At 39.5% G+C, this 18576-nt stretch overlaps 1 protein-coding gene across 24 annotated transcripts in view; it reads left to right on the forward strand.

The window, feature by feature from the left end:
* The window catches only part of FBXO34 (F-box protein 34), an 86166-nt gene that overhangs the window by 11622 nt on the left and 55968 nt on the right, over positions 1-18576 (forward strand). For 10 of the 24 annotated variants that reach the window (XR_003433658.1, XR_003433657.1, XR_003433656.1 and 7 more), the window contains exons 2-3: positions 8255-8359; positions 11519-11609. The exons of 3 other annotated variants lie outside the window; for them this stretch is intronic. Coding sequence is in view for 3 of the 21 variants with exons in the window: in XM_027111308.1 (XP_026967109.1) it covers positions 11564-11609; positions 12155-12206 (98 nt within the window). In the remaining 18 variants the exon portion in view is untranslated. Of the gene's footprint in view, positions 1-6993; positions 7111-8254; positions 8360-11518; positions 11610-12154; positions 12207-18576 lie in introns of those variants that run through there. 11 more of the 24 variants (XR_003433659.1, XR_003433655.1, XM_027111316.1 and 8 more) reach the window with 6 other exon arrangements.

Genomic DNA, 18576 nt, shown 5'->3' on the forward strand with positions numbered 1-18576 from the left:
TTTTGGTTAAAATGTTTTCTTGCCGGTTTCCTCAAAAGAGTTCTCGGCACTCTCCTTCCCTTTTTACCCCTTCCAACACTTTTTATTCTTTTGTCATTTTTGTATCTAGTGGTCTCAGTAATTAAGTTCAGTGTGGGATCATCTTGAAACTAAAGTCAAAGTAAGTCTTCAAATCATTAAAATCTGCATATACCAAAATTTCAAAAAAGTTAAACGAAATATTTAATTTTGTTTAATAGGATTAAAGAACATTTATTTTTATTTTTATTTATTTATTTATTTTTTTTGCGGTACGCGGGCCTCTCACTGTTGTGGCCTCTCCCGTTGCAGAGCACAGGCTCCGGACGCGCAGGCTCAGTGGCCATGGCTCACGGGCCCAGCCGCTCCGCGGCATGTGGGATCTTCTCGGACTGGGGCACGAACCCGTGTCTCCTGCATCGGCAGGCAGACTCTCAACCACTGCGCCACCAGGGAAGCCCAAGAACATTTATTTTTTAAATAGGTAATGTGTTTGCATGGTTCAAAATGTGAAAGGTGCAGAAAGTGAGATATTTTCTATTCTGTGCCTTGGGCATACTTTTCCCTCACTAGGGCAACCACTGTTACTAGTTTATAGTCTTCTGGTGTATAGTCTATTTTCCCTACCTTTAAAAACATAAATGGTAGCATAGGGCTTCCCTGGTGGTGCAGTGGTTAAGAACCCAACTGCCAATGCAGGGGACATGGGCTCGAGCCCTAGTCCAGGAAGATCCCACATGCCGCGGAGCAACTAAGCCCGTGCGCCACAACTACTGAGCGTGTGCTCTAGAGCCCGCGAGCCACGGCTACTGAAGCCCACCTGCCTAGAGCCCGTGCTCCGCAACAAGAAGCCACCACAATGCGAAGCCCGCGCACCGCAACGAAGAGTAGCCCCCGCTCGCTACAGCTAGAGAAAGCCCGTGTGCAGCAACAAAGACCCAACGCAGCCAAAAATAATAAATAAATTAAAAGTAAATTTATTAAAAAAATAAATAAATGGTAGCATATTCTGCGTAGCGTTATCTTGCCCTTTTCACTTGATTTTTTCATTCTTTACATATTGGCATATGAAGAGTGTATTAGTGATAGAAAAGCTAAACTAACAGTGGGTTAAACAATGAAGTATTTCTCTTATAAAAGTTCAGGTAAGTGTTCTAGGGCTGGTATAGCACTCATGGCATTACTCTTTTCTCTTTCTCTCTTTTTGAGGCATAATAATTACAGTAAAGTTCACAGAAACACGTGGATAGTTCGATAAGTTTTGACACTTGGATGTACCTGTGTAGCAAACGCTGCAGTCAAGATAGCTCTTTAGTCTATCCTCATTCCCCTTGTCCTCTGCCTGTCAGCCCCACCCCCATCCCGCAGTGATTGCCTGGATTCTTTCTATGCTCTTATAGCTCTGCTGCGTGTTGCTCTTGTCCTCGTTGACCTAGCTGGATCTCCAACTACTGCAGCCCATTCTAAGCAGCAGGAGGATGCAAGAGGGGGCAAAGGTTTACATGCCAGCCTTTTTACAGGGAGGTTTCTAGAAGCTGCTACTTCAGGACACTTCCAATCAGGTTTTGTTAGCCAGAACTTAGTTCATGGCCACATCTGAATGCAAGGGAGGTTGAGAAATGGAGTCTTGCTATCTTTTCCTATTAGAAACAATGTTGTAGCGAATAATTTTCTTCATGGGTTGTCTTTCAGGATAAATTCCCAGAAGTGGAACTGCTGGGTCAAAGAGTATTTGCAGTTTGAGAGTACACCTATTTTTTCATATCCTTGCTGACAGTTTTCATATTTGCTAATCTCATTGGTAAAACATGATGACAGGGCAGCTCTAATATGCCTGATAGGCCATTTAAGTAGAAAGAGACAAAGTACTTCTGCTCTATGTACGATACCTTGAAAACATGGACTACGCAGCCAGCTAATGTAATGCTAAGTTGGGTGAAGCATATAACAGCATGTTACCATTTTATTTAGGCCAGTCCTAAGAGGAGACTGATGGTTGAGGTTAGAAGAGAAACGCTTCTAGCCATAAATACTTAGGAGTGTTTTTCAGGATTTGTGCACTTAATTAAAAAGTAAATCAGGGCATGAGGTTAAAGGGTGCTACTCTTTTTTCTTTTGGTCCTCTGTTTTCTCTTGCATACATGCCTTAATATGTAGAAACTTGTTTTCAACTAATCTTAAAATATCCGTTAACATAATTGGGGAAAAATAAAGTAATCAATAAATATATTCCATTTGGTTCCTTTTTTTTTTTTAGAATTATTTCTTTTTCTTTTTCTTTTTTTTTAATTTATTTATTTATGGTTGTGTTGGGTCTTCGTTTCTGTGCGAGGGCTTTCTCTAGTTGTGGCAAGCGGGGGCCACTCTTCATCGCAGTGCACGGGCCTCTCACTATCGCGGCCTCTCTTGTTGCGGAGCACAGGCTCCAGACGCGCAGGCTCAGTAATTGTGGCTCATGGGCCTAGCTGCTCCGCGGCACGTGGGATCTTCCCAGACCAGGGCTCGAACCCGTGTCCCCTGCATTGGCAGGCAGATTCTCAACCACTGCGCCACCAGGGAAGCCCCATTTGGTTCCTTTTATATGACATTTCTTGTTGTGGGTCTCTTAACTTTCTAAGCTTTTACTCTCTAGTTGCTAAGTGGGATCAGATAAATGATATAAAATATATTCTGCTAAGATTATAATTTTTTATAGTGTAAGGGTTTATAAAATGTGTTTTCAACTCTATAAATACAACCTTTTGGTTGGGATTTGAGGGAAAAAAATTCATAGTATTTTTCTTTGCAACTAAGTGGTATTATGAGCTATACTTACTTTTGAAGTAGTAAATAGCATAAAAGATATATAATGCATGTGTTTTTCCATACCACATGATGAGGTCTTGGAGAGCAGAGGCCTCTCTTACTTAGCTACCATGGTGCATGGCATATAGCACCATGTACTTGGTAGATCACATTTTTTCTACAATTGAAGTGGATCTTGGAAAAGTGTTAGAAAAATTATTAGACTCCCAGTAGCAATGTTTTGGCCTGTTGGAGGCAGGGGGAGAAGATGTTAATATAATATCATTGTTAGTACTTTTGAAATTTTCAACTCTTTAGGTGAAGAAACTTAAGGGGCCAATATCTGTGCTTTAAAGAATAGAGACTTCGAGATACTTTCAGTGTAGGTAGTATCATCCCACCTTATCTGGAGGACAGATTTCTGTAAATCTGCCTTTTTTTTTTTTTTTTTTTGAAAAGCAGTGAAGTGAAGGCCCAATAAGCTAAATAACAGAAAAAAACCATATTTCTTACACTTCAGAACTTTGTAGTCAACCTCAATCCCCTTGCTGAGGTCTTTATAGTTGAGAATAGAAAGTGGTGCATATCATGTTCTCTTCTGTGTCCTTAGCTAAACATTTGTTGAATGAATTAATATAATTTTTTTTTTTTTGGTTTTGCTAGCACAGGTTTTTCTTGGGAGAAGGTGATATTAAGAGACAACATTTTTGCTTATTTGTTAGATCGTGGTGATGGTGTAGGCAAGTGCTTGCCTTAGGCTGTTACCTTTACCTAGATGAATCTTCATGCCTAACTTCCTTACCTCTTCCAAATCTCTTAAGTAGCACCTTCTCAAGGAAGCCTACGCTGACCACCCTGTTTAAAATGGCAACCGCCACTCTCCTCCTGCACTTCCAAGTTCCCCTACCCTAGTCTGTTTTTCCCCCATAATAGTTACCTCCTTGAAGCATATACTATATAATTTACTTATGATGATTATTTATTGTCTTTCTCACCACGAAAATGTTAGTTCCTTGAGGGCTTTGATCGTTTGTTCACTGTATTCCAAGAGACTCATAGATGCTCAACAAATGTTTGTTGAGTGAATGAAGGTCAAAAAGAAAGTAATGTAAGAAAGCTAGCTATAAAATAATTTACATTAAAAATTTATATTTAGAAGTACTTCCATTGTTTAAAAAGTTTTGCTTTTGTCTACCACTGTGTTCCATAATGATACCAAGGTAAACAAACCTGTGCAAAGTTTAAGGACTCTGTCCTCTTGGTAGAAAAATGACTGAGTTTGGCTTGCTGAAATGCATCATCTGCTTCATGCTTCTAGCATCTTTTTAGTGAAGTTCCTTTCCATAGCCTTCAGTGGTGGTTTAATTAATAAGAAGAGTCTCTGTTCCACTGTGTGCAGATGGAACATCTCTTTCCTACTGGAGGTGGCTTTCTATGAAGCAAGTAGTGACAATAGCTGTCTTCTTCCCTTTCTTTCTTCCTTCTTTTCTTTCTTTTTTTAAAAAATTTTAATTAATTAATTAATTTATTTATTTTTGGCTGCGTTGGGTCTTCGTTGCTGCATGCGGGCTTTCTCTAATTGCAGCGAGCGGGGCTACTCTTTGTTATGGTGCGCGGTTTTCTCATTGCAGTGGCTTCTCTTGTTGCAGAGCATGGGCTCTAGGCGCGCTGGCTTCAGAAGTTGTGGCACGTGGGCTCAGTAGTTGTGGCTTGCAGGCTCTAGAGCGCAGGCTCAGTACTTGTGGCACACGGTCTTAGTTGCTCCACAACATGTGGGATCTTCCTGGACCAGGGATCGAACCTGTGTCCCCTGCATTGGCAGGTGGATTCTTAACCACTGTGCTACCAGGGAAGCCCTCTTTATTTCTTTTGACTAGGTCTTATGCCAAACATTTTATGTGTATTTTTTAAAAAAATCTTGATAACAACTGTATGAGGAAAGTATTTAGTCCCTTTTTTCTTGCAGAAAACTGAGTCTTAACCTGCTATATAAAAAAATAAATAAAATAAAATTCAAAAGAAAAAAAAAGAAAACTGAGTCTTAGAGGTTAAGCAGCTTGCCTAGGCAGTGTGTTGGAGCTGGATTTCAAACCCACGCAGTCCGACTATTGAGGAACTTCACTACACAAAAAGCCTTCCTAGTGAAGAGCACCTAGAAGTGAAAAAGAAATTAGCAACACCTTAGTGAAACTCTAACTTCACAGAGATCTTTTATTTGCTCCAGCTTCTCAAGAGTTAAGTAGATTGACTGAGACCACTGTGATTGAATTAGTAATGTTAGGTTAAAGTTAACTAATGCTGATTTAAATAAAACCAGAGCTAGCTCCTAACCAGATCCTATTTTACTTAGACTTATAGTTTAGCTCAGGAACACTTTAGCTTATTTCTGGGGCAGAATTTGTATGCTCTTCCTTTATTTTCCCTAAAAATTAGATTCAGCAGGAGGGCAAAAGTTACAATGTGGCTGTATAGGAAGTATAATTTAGTGGAGGAGTAGAGGGGTAGACAGTGGGTAGGCTTTGATGTTCTGGATTTTTAAGAAAAAACTTCCCTGTAATTTGTATAAAATTATACTAAATGGAAATAGTCATCCCCTACCTACCATACAAAATAATTTGTAATTTCAAATTTGGATTAGAAAATTCTGATTCTTTAATGTGAATTACTTTTTGAACCTTAATTAACTATCTTTTTTTTCTTGTAAGATGGCATATTTTATTCCCTTTGCCATAAGAATATTTCTTCTTTGTTCCCATAAATTAATTTTAATTTCACTTTTAAAACTAGTGATTTAGGGGTAACCTAGAATCTATAATTGCAGGAAATTATGCTTAAGGATACATATTTATATGCTGAAGCCAGTAATGTGCTTTCCATAGAAGTTGTAGGACACTATTGTGTACATAGCTAGTAGAATCATTTTATTGAACAAAACTTCTCCAAAGCAAGACGTGACATACTTCTTTTGTGATACATTAAGACTGTTTTCTGGCTTGAGATGATCATTGGTGAGAGAGTTTCCCTTTTAGGTTTCCAGAACTGTGATGAGAGCATCATACTTAATTAGGTACTTTTCTTGATGCTACTATTCAATTTTAGTGGGATGAAAGTACTGAAAAGATTTTTTTCTTGTACACTTCTTTTTTTCCCCTTTAAAGGAGCCAGGAAAGGCTTCTTTCTCAAATGCATGATGGTGGGGGGAAAATGTAATGGTTCAGAAGAGTTTATGGTGAAAACAGTAATCCTCTTGTCCTATGCCTCCCCAGTTCCTTTCCTGAGGGAACTACTTCAATTGTTTCTCTGTTTGATTCTTTTAGTGATAATCCCCCATATTAATGTGCTTTTACTTCCATTTCTTTTTAAAAATTAATTAATTGATTAATTTTGGCTGCATTGGGTCTTTGCTGCTGTTCATGGGCTTTCTCTAGTTGTGGTGAGCAGGGGCTACTCTTCATTGTGGTGTGCAGGCTTCTTATTGTGGTGGCTTCTCTTGTTGTGGAGCACGGGCTCTAGGTGCGTGGACTTCAGTAGTTGTGACATGCGGGCTTCAGTAGTTGTGGCACATGGGCTTAGTTGCTCTGCGGCATGTGGGATCTTCCTGGCCCAGGGCTCAAACCCGTGTCCCCTGCATTGGCAGGCGGATTCTTAACCACTGCGCCACCATGGAAGCCCTACTTCCATTTCTTGATGTGTCAATTTTAAGCATTATCTATTGACTTTCTGGAGTGATAGTCAAGATTTAGCTCCCATTTACCACCTGTCAAGAATTACAAAGGGAACTTCCCTGGTGCACCACAACGAAGAGTAGCCCCCAGTTGCCGCAACCAGGGAAAGGCTCGCGTGCAGCAACGAAGACCCAGCACAGACCAAAAAAATTAAATAAATAAATAAAATAAAATAATTAAAAAAAAGAATCCGCCCGCCAGTGCAGGGGACATGGGTTCGATTCCTGGTCCAGGAAGATCCCACATGCTGCAGAACATCTAAGCCCTACGCCACAACTACTGAGCTCATGCGCCACAACTACTGAGCCTGTGCTCTAGGGCACAGCTACTGAGCCCGTGTGCTGCAACTACTGAAGCCTGCACCTGAGGCCCGTGCTCCGCAAAAAGAGAAGCCACTGTGTTGCGAAGCCTGTGCACCGCAGTGAAGAGTAGTCCCTACTCGCCGCAAGTAGAGAAAGCCCGCACGCAGCAACAAAGACCAAACGCAGCCAAAACAAAAAAAGGAATTAGAAAGGATCTGAGAATTTACTCTACTTGAAGCTAACAAATTAGCCTGCCACAGTTTCATGGATGCTGGTGGAAGGTAAAGACTCCTATTCTGGTAGGAGGCAGAGTCAGAGATGAAGTAGAGTTTATTACTTACAGCAATAGCAGTAGCTAAGGTTTCAACATTCATTTGTGCCAGTGTCCTGAGCCACAGTTCCCACAGGGCACTGAGGGGAGGGCCAGATAACACCTGTTCACATAATGAGTTTTGTTACTGGAGAAAACTCTTGAGTTTAGGGATTACAAATATTTTATAATGGGCAGTAAGCATGCCTGCTCTTTGCTCCAGAGGGAGAGAGTAGTATGCTGGCTCTTTGCTCTGGAGGAAGAGTTTCTGTCTTCTAAGGTGGTTTGATATATGAACATCCTTGAGATTGTATTCCAGAACAAAGAGCAGACAACACCTTGCTTGCAAGATGTAGAGACCCATGAAGAATTATATCCCAACACCACTACCCCATTCCCTACCTTCTTTTTGAGATAGTTATATATCATCATTTTTAGCTCAGGTCACCTTAGTAAATACTATATGTTTATTTTTATTTCATTAACAATAGGTGGTATCTTTTGACTTCTGGCTTTGAAAGAGGAGTGTTGTGGTTAGGGATCCTTATAAGTGTTAGAAAACCAGTTCAGTTAGAACTTAAGTGATAAAGGAAATTGGTTTCCAGAACTGAGAGTCCAGAGGGATAGAGTAGGATTGGATCCATGTGCTCAGATGTTACTTTAAAGAATTGGTCTCTCACTGTATCTGTGTGCTTTCCTCCTTTGCCTTTATTTTCAGTAACATCCTACTTCACCTCTCTCCCCCACCAGTACTGATTCTCGGCTCTGTGCATATTTCTGAACCAGTTGCTATGGCAAGGTGGAGAGAATAGATTAGAATAGTCAGAGCCTGGTCACATGCCCAGATGGAGATGGGTGTGGAGTCCGCCCCATTTGAAGCACATGTGTTGGGGTGGGGAGAAGGTAGTTCTACAAAGATAAAACAGGGTGCCATGACTTCTCCACATCAGAGTTCTCTGTTGTATTTTTTTGGAGGGGGGTATTGTTAGCTTTTATAACTGACCTTAAGTTTTTCGTTTTCTATAAGATAGAATGAAATTTCTGGTATCTCCCTATTTCAATAGTTACCCCTCTCTTGATGTCCTGTATCTTCTGCTCTAATCTGTTTTATTTAGAACTGCTGCTCAGTGAACATCCTGTGACTTGCCTTCATTATGCTGATTTCACATAGAGTCGTCTTCCTTGGTTTATTGCCTTGTTTTGCTGGGGTACATACTAAGGTAAGATGTGTGGGAGGTAAATATTGAGTAATTCCTTGTCTGAAAATGTTTTTATTTTATTCTTAAAATGGAACGTTAGTGTGGCTGGGAGTAGAATTCTAGGTTGAACATAATTTTCTGTCAGAACTTCAAAGGCATTGCTTCATTATTCACTAGTATTCTTCAATATTGATAAGTCTTACTTCAGTTTGATTCTTTTTTAAAAAATTTATTTTATTGAAATATAGTTGATTTACAGTGTTGTGTTAATTTTTGCTGTACAGCAAAGTGATTCAGTTATAACTATCTGTACATTCTTTTTCATATTATTTTCCATTATGGTTTATCCAAGGGTATTGAATATAGTTCCCTGTGCTATACAGTAGGACCTTGTTGTCTATCCATGCTATATATAATAGTTTGCATCTGCTAATCACAAATTCCCAACCTCTCCTCCATCCTTGGCAACCACAAGTCTGTTCTCTATGTCTGCGAGTTGGTTTCTGTTTTGTAGATAAGCTTGTTTGTGTCATATTTTAGATTCCACATATAAGTGATATATGGTATTCGTCTTTCTCTTTTTTTAAATTTAATTTTTATTTTATATTGGAGTATAGTTTATTTACAATGCTGTGTTAGTTTCAGGTGTACAGCAAAGTGATTCAGTTTTACATATACATATATCCATTCTTTTTCAGATTCTTTTCCCATCTAGGTTATCACAGAATATTGAGTAGAGTTCCCTGTGCTATACAGTAGGTCCTTGTTGATTATTTTATATATAGTAGTGTGTGTATGTTCATCCCAAACTCCTAATTTATCCCCCCCCGCCACCTTTCCCCTTTGGTAACCATAGGTTTGTTTTCTACGTCTGTGAGTCTGTTTCTGTTATGTAAATAAGTTCATTTGTATCATTTTTTTTTAGATTCCACCTCAAACTGATATCATATGGTATTTGTCTTTCTCTGTCTGACTTACTTCACTTATTATGATAATCTCTAGGTCCATCCTTCTTTTTTGCCCACACCATGCAGCATGCGGGATCTTAGTTCCCCGACCAGGGATCAAACCCACGCCCCCAGAAGTGGGAGTGCAGAGTCTTAACCACTGGACTGCCAGGGAAGTCCCTAGGTCCATCCACGTTGCTGCAAATGGCATTATTTCATATTTCATTCTTTTTAATGGCTGAGTAATATTTCTGTGTGTGTGTGTGTGTGTGTGTGTGTCTAGACACACACACATCCTACATCTTCTTTATCCATTCCTCTGTTGATGGACATTTAGGTTGTTTCCATGTCTTGGCTATTCTAAATAGTGCTGCTGTTAACGTTGGGGTGCATGTATCTTTTCCAATTATAGTTTTCTCCGGGTATATGCCCAGGAGTGGAATTGCTGGATCATATGGCAACTCTATTTTTAGTTTTTTGAGGAACCTCCATACTGTTTTCCATAGTGGCTGCACCAATCTACATTCTCACCAACAGTGCAAGGGGTGTTCCCTTTTCTCCACACCCTCTCCAGCGTTTGTTATTTGTAGACATTTTAGTGATGGTCTTTCTAACTGGTGTGAGGTGGAACCTCATTGTAGTTTTGATTTCCATTTCTCTAATAATTAGCGATCATGAGCATCTTTTCATGTGCTTGTTAGCCATCTGTAAGTCGTTTTGGAGAAATGTCTCTTTAGGTCTTCTGTCCATTTTTCTTTTTTTTTAAATTAATTTATTTTATTTTATTTATTTTTGGCTGTGTTGGGTCTTTGATGCTGTGCATGGGCTTTCTCTAGTTGTGGCGGAGGGGGCGGGCTACTCTTCGTTGTGGTGCACGGGCTTCTCATTGCGGTGGCTTCTTGTTGCAGAGAACAGGCTGTAGGTGTGCAGGCTTCAGTAGTTATGGCTCACGGGCTCAGTAGTTGTGGCTCATAGGCTCTAGAGAGCAGGCTCAGTAGTTGTGGCACACGGGCTTAGTTGCTCTGTGGCATGTGGGATCTTCCCGGACCAGGGCTTGAACCTGTGTCCCCTGCTTTGGCAGGTGGATTCTTAACCACTGCACCACCAGGGAAGCCCTTCTGCCCATTTTTCGATTGGGTTGTTTGGTTGTTATTGAGTTGTGTGAGCTGTTTTGTATTTTCGGAAATTAAGCCCTTGTCAGTTGCATCATTTACAAGTATTTTCTCCAGTCCGTAGGTTGTCTTTTTGTTTTATTTATGGTTTCCTTTGCTGTATAAAAACTTGTAAGTTTGATTAGGTGCCATTTGTTTATTTTTGGTTTTATTTCTATTGCCATGGGAGAAGGCCAATTTGATTCTTGTTCCTTTGCAGATGAGCTTTTTTTTGTCTTTGTTGTCTGAAATTTCCCAGTGATATAACTTGGTGTGGGTCTCTATTCATTTGAGCACTGAGTGCCCCTTATTAATTGGAAGACTCTATAAATCTATTAGTTTATTAAATCTTTTAGTTGTGGAAAATTTATATTTCTCTGAAAATTTACTCTCTTCAAGTTTTTTTTCCTTTTCATCCTGGAATTTTTGTTAGTTAAATACTGACCTCCTGGACTGATGCTGTGTGTCGTTTGGTTAATTTCTTGTCTCTGTTTCCTATTTCTACTTTCTAGGTTTTGTCTCCACCATATAAAACCTTATACTGCCTTTTTTTTTTTTTAAAGAAGATATTGGGGGTAGGAGTTTATTAATTAATTTATTTATTTTTGCTGTGTTGGGTCTTCGTTTCTGTGCGAGGGCTTTCTCTAGTTGTGGCAAGTGGGGGCCACTCTTCATCGTGGTACACGGGCCTCTCACTATCGCGGCCTCTCTCGTTGTGGAGCACAGGCTCCAGACGTGCAGGCTCAGTAGTTGTGGCTCACGGGCCTAGTTGCTCCGCGGCACGTGGGATCCTCCCAGACCAGTGCTCGAACCTGTGTCCCCTGCATTAGCAGGCAGATTCTCAACCATTGCGCCACCAGGGAAGCCCTATACTGCCTTTTTAAATTTTTTTTTTCAAGAGTCTTTTCTTGTACTCTTTTCCCTTTTCACAGCTTCCTGTCTTGCTTTATGAATGCAACATCTTGCCTTTCTGAGGATCTCAGTTAGAGAGCTTTTCACAAGTTCTGTTCTGTTTTATGAATTGTTTATTGCTTTGTCACATTTCTTTAACTTTTTGTTTCCTTGTCTCTTTCATGTTACAGATGTTTGATTCTGATTTAACCAATCAAATGGAAGAATGAAGCAATATGAAACTGATTGGGATCTCTGTATCTAGACAGGGTTCGTCAGCTGGTGAGCTTTGCGTTAGGGTGGGCAGTTAGGGGACCCTATTAGCCTTGGTCAGTGGTTCTAATGTAATAGCTGCCATTAATTCTCTCCAGACTATTTAATTTCATTAAAGAAGGACCTGCCAGAATTTTTTGGTTTTGTTAATTTCCTTTGTTTATTTTGTTTTTTTAATAATGTAAAATCTCAAAGGTAACCAGGAATGTGAAGAGGGTCAATGATCTAGGGTCTAGAAATGTTCAAGTGGTCATCTTTCCTGCGCTTCAGGGTGAAAAGTTAGGGTACAGAGTAGTATAGCAGAGAGTAGCCCAGATATTGGAGCCAGACTGTTTGGGTTCAAGTCTGGTTCTGCTACTTAGTTATAGGAAGCTACTTAACAAGTTACTTAACCTTTCAGTGCCCCACTTTTCTCATTTGTAATTTTTGGACAATAATAGTACCTACCTATTAGGTTGTTAAGAGGACTTAGTTAAAAATGCATATTAAATAGTGGCATTTAGTAAAATCTCAGAAAGTGTTAATTTCTTTTTCTTTATGTTATTACATAATTGTAATAACAATTATGGTGGTGATTGCCCACAGCAGAAATTTTGGCGGGATTAGGTAATTTTAGATTGTGTTTTTCTCTTTAGAACCTCAAAGTGGTATCATTACTTGAAGTGCTGAGATGTATATGGGCAAATGTTTTCATGAAAGTCTTTCAAAGGTCCTCATCTTCTCTCCAAGAAAGGATCTCACTCAAGATAACTTGATAAAAGTAGTTTTGGAGCACAGCCAGAAAACTAGCAATGAAAAAATACCATTTTCACACCCAGAATCTCTGTGTACAATCAGAATCATATGTGCTCAGGGTGTTAGGAAGCTTTGTTTCCATACAAAACACTCACTGACAATCCTACTTCTTGAACTTGTGAAACACTGAAAGTTTCTTTATAAATGGATATCTAGGGCAAGACTGGCAGGAGGAAATAATTCTTGAAAAAAAAATTTTTTTTTCTTTGCTTCGAGTGTTGCCCCAATTATGGTGGAACACTGTGAGATTTTCCTTACCATACTGTCTGCTATTTGTAAAATTCAGGTGAGTTGAAGGAGTAAAACTTTTTTTTTTTTTGGCTGTGTTGGGTCTTCGTTGCTGTGTGCAGGCTTTCTCTAGCTGCGGCGAGCGGGGGCTCCTCTTTGTTGTGGTACACAGGCTTCTCATCGCGATGGCTTCTCTTGTTTCGGAACACCGGCTCTAGGCGCGCAGGCTTCAGTAGTTGTGGCACGTGGGCTCAGTTGTGGGCTCACGTGGGCTCTAGAGCTCAGGCTCAGTAGTTGTGGCGCATGGGCTTAGTTGCTCCATGGCATGTGGGATCTTCCCGGCCCACGGGTTCCCGAACCCGTGTCCATTGCATTGGCAGGTGGATTCTTAACCACTGCGCTACCAGGGAAGTCCCAGTAAAACTCTTGTGTAGTGGTTCTTGCCCTCCTCCCCCCAAACTTGACCCTTATCTGAACTAAGATGTTTTAGTTTGGGTTATTTATCTTGTTTTTTTTTCCTTCTCTCACATAGTGCAGGAAGTTCTTGGAATCTATTATTGTTACTGTTATTATAATCATATTATTTACGTTTTAAAACGGAAACACACACAAAGGTAGAGTCACTGAGCCCCTATATATGTACCAGTTAGTTTCAATATTTTGCCATACTTGTTTATTCTTGTCCCAATTAAATTTTTTTAAAGCAAATTCTAGGTATCATGTCATTTTAGACCTAAATACATCAATATGTGTCTTTAAAAAATGATTTTCCCCCATAACCACAATACCATTATCCTACCTAACAAAATTAACAGATTGATCTGACACCTAGCTTCTGAATTTTATTCTCCATCTGAGTATCATAAGATTCCTTTATGTCATCTAAAACCCAGATATGTTCAAGTTATATGTGGTATCATTTTTAAATGACTTGGTTTTCATTTACATAAAAATATTTGCATCTTGCAAGTATTTGACTTTCTAACTTGTTATGGAAAATTTTAATCACATAAAAGTAGATGAAATGCATTAGTAAAGCCCCATGTACTTATCACCCAGCTTTGACAGTAATCAAATCATGCCTAATTTTGTTTCATTTATTCCCCCTCTTCTTCCTCCTGGATTATTTTTAAGCAAATCCCAGGTATCATTTCATTTGGAGTCTAGTACATCTTTAAAAGATAAGGACTCTTTAAAAAAAAAATCTTATCTATCTATCTCACCCCCCTTAAATTCCTTAATATCATCAGATATCCAGTGTTCAAATGTCTGGTTGTCTCAGATATCATAGTTTGAATCAGTATCCATATAAAGTCCCTAATTTGCAGTTGGTTGGTAATGACTTAATCTAGAGGTTCCCCTTGCTGCCTCTCTCATTTTCTCTCTCCCTTGAAATCTATTTATTAAAGAAATAAGGTTTTATGTCCTTTAGAGTTTCTCAGAGTCTGGATTTTAATGATTCTATCCCTGGGGCTTAGCTTAATTAACATGTTCTTATGTCCTCTGTATCTCCTGTAAATTGGTGATTGAATCTGGAGGCATACTTCCTTATAGAATATATAATACATGCAAATGATAAAGGTTTAAAATGGTACAAAAGGGTATATATTGAAGTCAGTCATTTTCTCACAGTGTACCTTTAGGTGTCTTCCCCAGAAGCAATTATTGTGTGTAGAGTGAATAATATGTTTTTATTAAGCTGTTATATCACCAGTAAGCATACTAAATATCCTAGTAATTCTGAAGATATAAAGATTACTAATTTGTACATTTTAGAATTTGATTTTTTTTTAAATTTATTTTTAATTTTTACCTTGTTGTTTGTTTTATTTGGCTGCATTGGGTCTTAGTTGCGACACGTGGGATCTTCGTTGCGGCATGCGGTATCTTTTGTTGTGGTGCATGGGCTCCAGAGCGTGCGAGCTCAGTAGTTGCGGTGCACGGGCTTAGTTGCCCTGTGATATGTGGGATCTTAGTTCCCCAACCAGGGATCGAACCCGCGTCCCCTGCGTTGGAAGGTAGATTCTTAACCACTGGACCACCAGGGAAGTCCCTAAAATTTTTTTATATTTTATTGAAGTATAGTTGATTTACAATGTTGTGTTAGTTTCTGGTGTACAACAAAGTGATTCAGTTATACATATATATTCTTTTTTATATTCTTTTCCATTATAGGTTATTACAAGATATTGAACATAATTTCCTGTACTATACAGTAGGACCTTGTTGTTTCTCTATTTTATATATAGTGGTTTGTATCTGCTAATCCCAAACTCCTAATTTATCCCTCTCCCCTTTCCCCTTTGGTAACCATAAATTTGTTTTCTATGTCTGTGAGTCTGTTTCTGTTTTGTAAATAAGTTTATTTGTATCATATTTTAGAGCCCACATATAAGTGATATCATATGATATTTGTCTTTCTCTGTCTGACTTACTTCACTTAGTATAATAATCTCTGGGTCTATCCACATTGCTGCAGATGGCATTATTTCATTCTTTTTTATGGCTCAGTAGTATTCCATTGTGTGTGTGGGGTGTGTGTGTGCGTGTACCACATCTTCTTTATCCATCTGTTGATGGACATTTAGGTTGCTTCCATGTCTTGGCTATTGTTAATAGTGCTGCTGTGAATATTGAGGTGCATGTATGTTTTTGAATTATAATTTTCTCCGGATATATGCCCAGGAGTAGGATTGCTGAATCATATGGTAACTCTAGTTTTTTAAGGAACCTCCATACTGTTCTCCATAGTGGCTGCACCAATTTACATTCCCACCAGCCATGTAGGAGGGTTCCCTTTTCTCCACACCCTCTCCAGCATTTATTGTTTGTGGAGTTTTTAATGATGGCTATTCTGACTGGTGTGAGGTGATGCCTTGATTTGCATTTCTCTAATAATTAGTGATGTTGAGCATCTTTTCATGTGCCTGTTGGCCATCTGTAAGTCTTCTTCAGAGAAATGTCTTTTTTTTTTTTAAAGAATCCATGATAAACTTTATTTTTAAAAATTTGTTTATTTATTTTTGGCTGTATTGGATCTTTGTTGCTGTGCGTGGGCTTTCTCTAGTTGCGGCGAGTGTGGGCTCCTCTTTGTTGCACTGTGTGTGCTCCTTGTTGCAGTGGCTTCTCTTGCTGTGGAGCACGGGCTCTAGGCGCGTGGGCTTCAGTAGTTGTGGCTTGCAGGCTCAGTAGTTGTGGTTCGTGGGCTCTAGAGCACAGGCTTGGTAGTTGTGGTGCATGGGCTTAGTTGCTCTGCAGCATGTGGGATCTTCCTGGACCAGGGCTCAAACCCATGTCTCCTGCATTGGCAGGCGGATTCTTAACCACTGCACCACGAGGGATGTCCCAGAAATGTAATTTTTTGATTGGGTTGTTTGTTTTTTGTTATCGAGTTGTATGAGCTGTTTGTATATTTTGGAAATTAGGCCCTTGTCAGTCGCATCACTTGCAAATATTTTCTCCCAATCTGTAGGTTGTCTTTTTGTTTTGTTTATGGATTCCTTTGATGTGCAAAAGCTTGTAAGTTTGATTAGGTCCCATTTGTTTATTTTTGCTTTTATTTCTGTTGTGTTGGGAGAGTGAGCTAAGAAAATATTGCTGTGATTTGTGTCAGAGAATGTTTTGCCTGTGATCTCTTCTAGGAGTTTTATGGTGTCCTATCTTATATTTAAGTTTTTAAGCCATTGTGAGTTTGCATATGGTGTGAGGAATTGTTCTAATTTCATTGATTTACATGCAGCTGTCTAGCTTTACCAACACAACTTGCTGAAGAGACTGTCTTTTCTCCACTGTATAGTCTTGCCTCCTTGGTCAAAAACAATTGACTATAGGTGTGTGGATTTATTTCTGGACTCTATTCTGTTCCATTGATCCATATGTCTGTTTTCATGCCAGTACCACACTGTTTTGATTACTGTAGCTTTGTGGTATTGTCTGAAGTCTGGGAGGTTTATGCCTTCAGCTTTGTTCTTTTTCTTCAGGATTGCTTTGGCAATTCTGGGTCTTTTGTAGTTCCATATAAATTTTAGGATTATTTGTTCTAGTTATTTGAAAAATGTCACGGGTAATTTGATAGGCATCACATTAAATCTGTAGATTGCTTTGGGTAGTATGGGCATTAGAATTTAATTTAAATAGTGTATAAGTATATGATGCCGTTTAAGATGTGGCATTTTCTTTTTGGTGAAGCAGAATTTTTAAGGTGAGGTGGTAGCTAATTAGAAATTGTTTAAGCTAGATTCCTTGGCACTGCAGTGGACTACTCTTCACACAGTGAACAACATGAAAAGTAACCCTGTTAAGGGAAACATTAAAAAGAATCTTTATTAACATTATTCAATATCTGATATAGTTAGCTTTATTTTCTTAAATATGAAGATAGTGGAGTTCTGTGGTTTCTTCATGTAAAATGAGGGCAATATTTATATCAATGGGCTTTGGTGGGTCTTGAGTGAGAAAGCTCCTAGCACAGTACCAAGTGTGGAAGAGATACTTGAATGCTAGCTTCCTTTTCTATAAGCATGGCCATAATTAACCATGAGACTCTTCTGCTTAAGTAGAATATTTTGGGTATGAGATGGGTGGCCAGGGAAACCATACCCAGTTTAAAGGGTTAGGTTGGGTCAAGAACAGGTCTGCTAGAATGAGCCAGGGTGTACAATCTGAGTCACTTGGTCAGGACAGGTTGTGGAACTGCTGGTTAGAACAGGTGAGTTATGCCACATGTACCCATAGTCCACTACTATTTCTTGTGGTCTCTCTCCCCCACCTCAGCCCCCTCCCCAGTGGTTTTGCTGTCTGATAGACAGTACAGTTCAGAAGATAGGCATTAGATCAGTTTTAGGCATACAGGAAGAACAGTGATTGGATTACTGGGAAGACAAGCAGCGGGGGGACCATGGGAAGCCAGGGACCAAGCAAGCTGACTGGCCAGAAGATGTAGCTGTAGCTCTAGCTGCACAAGAGCAAGCTGGTTACAAAGTTATATGCAGAAAGTCTAATGAGAACAAAAGTAGGGGAACACTTTCTGGCTCCTTAAATGATAGTTTCTTTCATGAGACCAACCTAAAAACAATTTACTGGTAAGAGTATTCCAACTAAGCTTCTAAGTTTGAATTGTGGGACATCAGCTGGAGATGACTTTTGGATTTTATTTCTGTTTACCAGCTAGATCAGACATTTGGGCCTGGGATAATGACCATCTGTTAATTGGCCTCTGCTTGATCATGTAGGAAATTTGTATGATGTTAGGCTAGTTAATAGGATAGAAATGTAAATGCCTTTGCTCACATCAAGTGATTCCGTAGTATTTTGTTTGGGAGAAAGTATAGAGATAGCGGAGTGTTCTTAAGGAAACTCCCTTTAGTTATTTTTCTCATAGCTAGACGTGGGTCTGAATACTCTGTGACTATAGTAGGCTTTATAATTAGAAAGTAGTGCTGGGACTTCCCTGGTGGCGCAGTGGTTAAGAATCCGCCTGCCAATGCCGGGGACACGGGTTCGAGCCCTGATTCAGGAAGATCCCACATGCCACAGAGCAACTAAGCCCGTGTGCCACAACTACTGAGCCTGTGCTCTAGAGCCCGTGCTCCGCAACAAGAGAAGCCACTGCAATGAGAAGCCCGCGCACCACAATGAAGAGTAGCCCCCACTCGCCGCAACTAGAGAGAAAGCCTGCACGCAGCAACGAACACCCAACGCAGCCAAAAATAAATAAATAAATATTTTAGAAAAGAAAGTAGGGCTAAGTGGTTACTTACTAGATATGGGAAACAAATTGTATGGTGTTTCCTGGGTTTAGAGAAGAATTGATTAAAGGATAAGAAGTTGTTTTCCCTTCTTTGGCAAGGTTCTTTCTAAATCCAATCTAATAGTCTTTGGGCAAATATGTCCAAGTATAAGGAACTTGCCTGTGATTTGAACTAAATCTGTTTCCTTTTTCTGGTGAATAATG

The sequence above is a fragment of the Aethalodelphis obliquidens genome, unplaced genomic scaffold (genome assembly GCF_003676395.1).
Source record: "Aethalodelphis obliquidens isolate GAN/ISIS:26980383/991018 unplaced genomic scaffold, ASM367639v1 scaffold10, whole genome shotgun sequence".
NCBI classification, from domain to species: domain Eukaryota; kingdom Metazoa; phylum Chordata; class Mammalia; order Artiodactyla; family Delphinidae; genus Aethalodelphis; species Aethalodelphis obliquidens.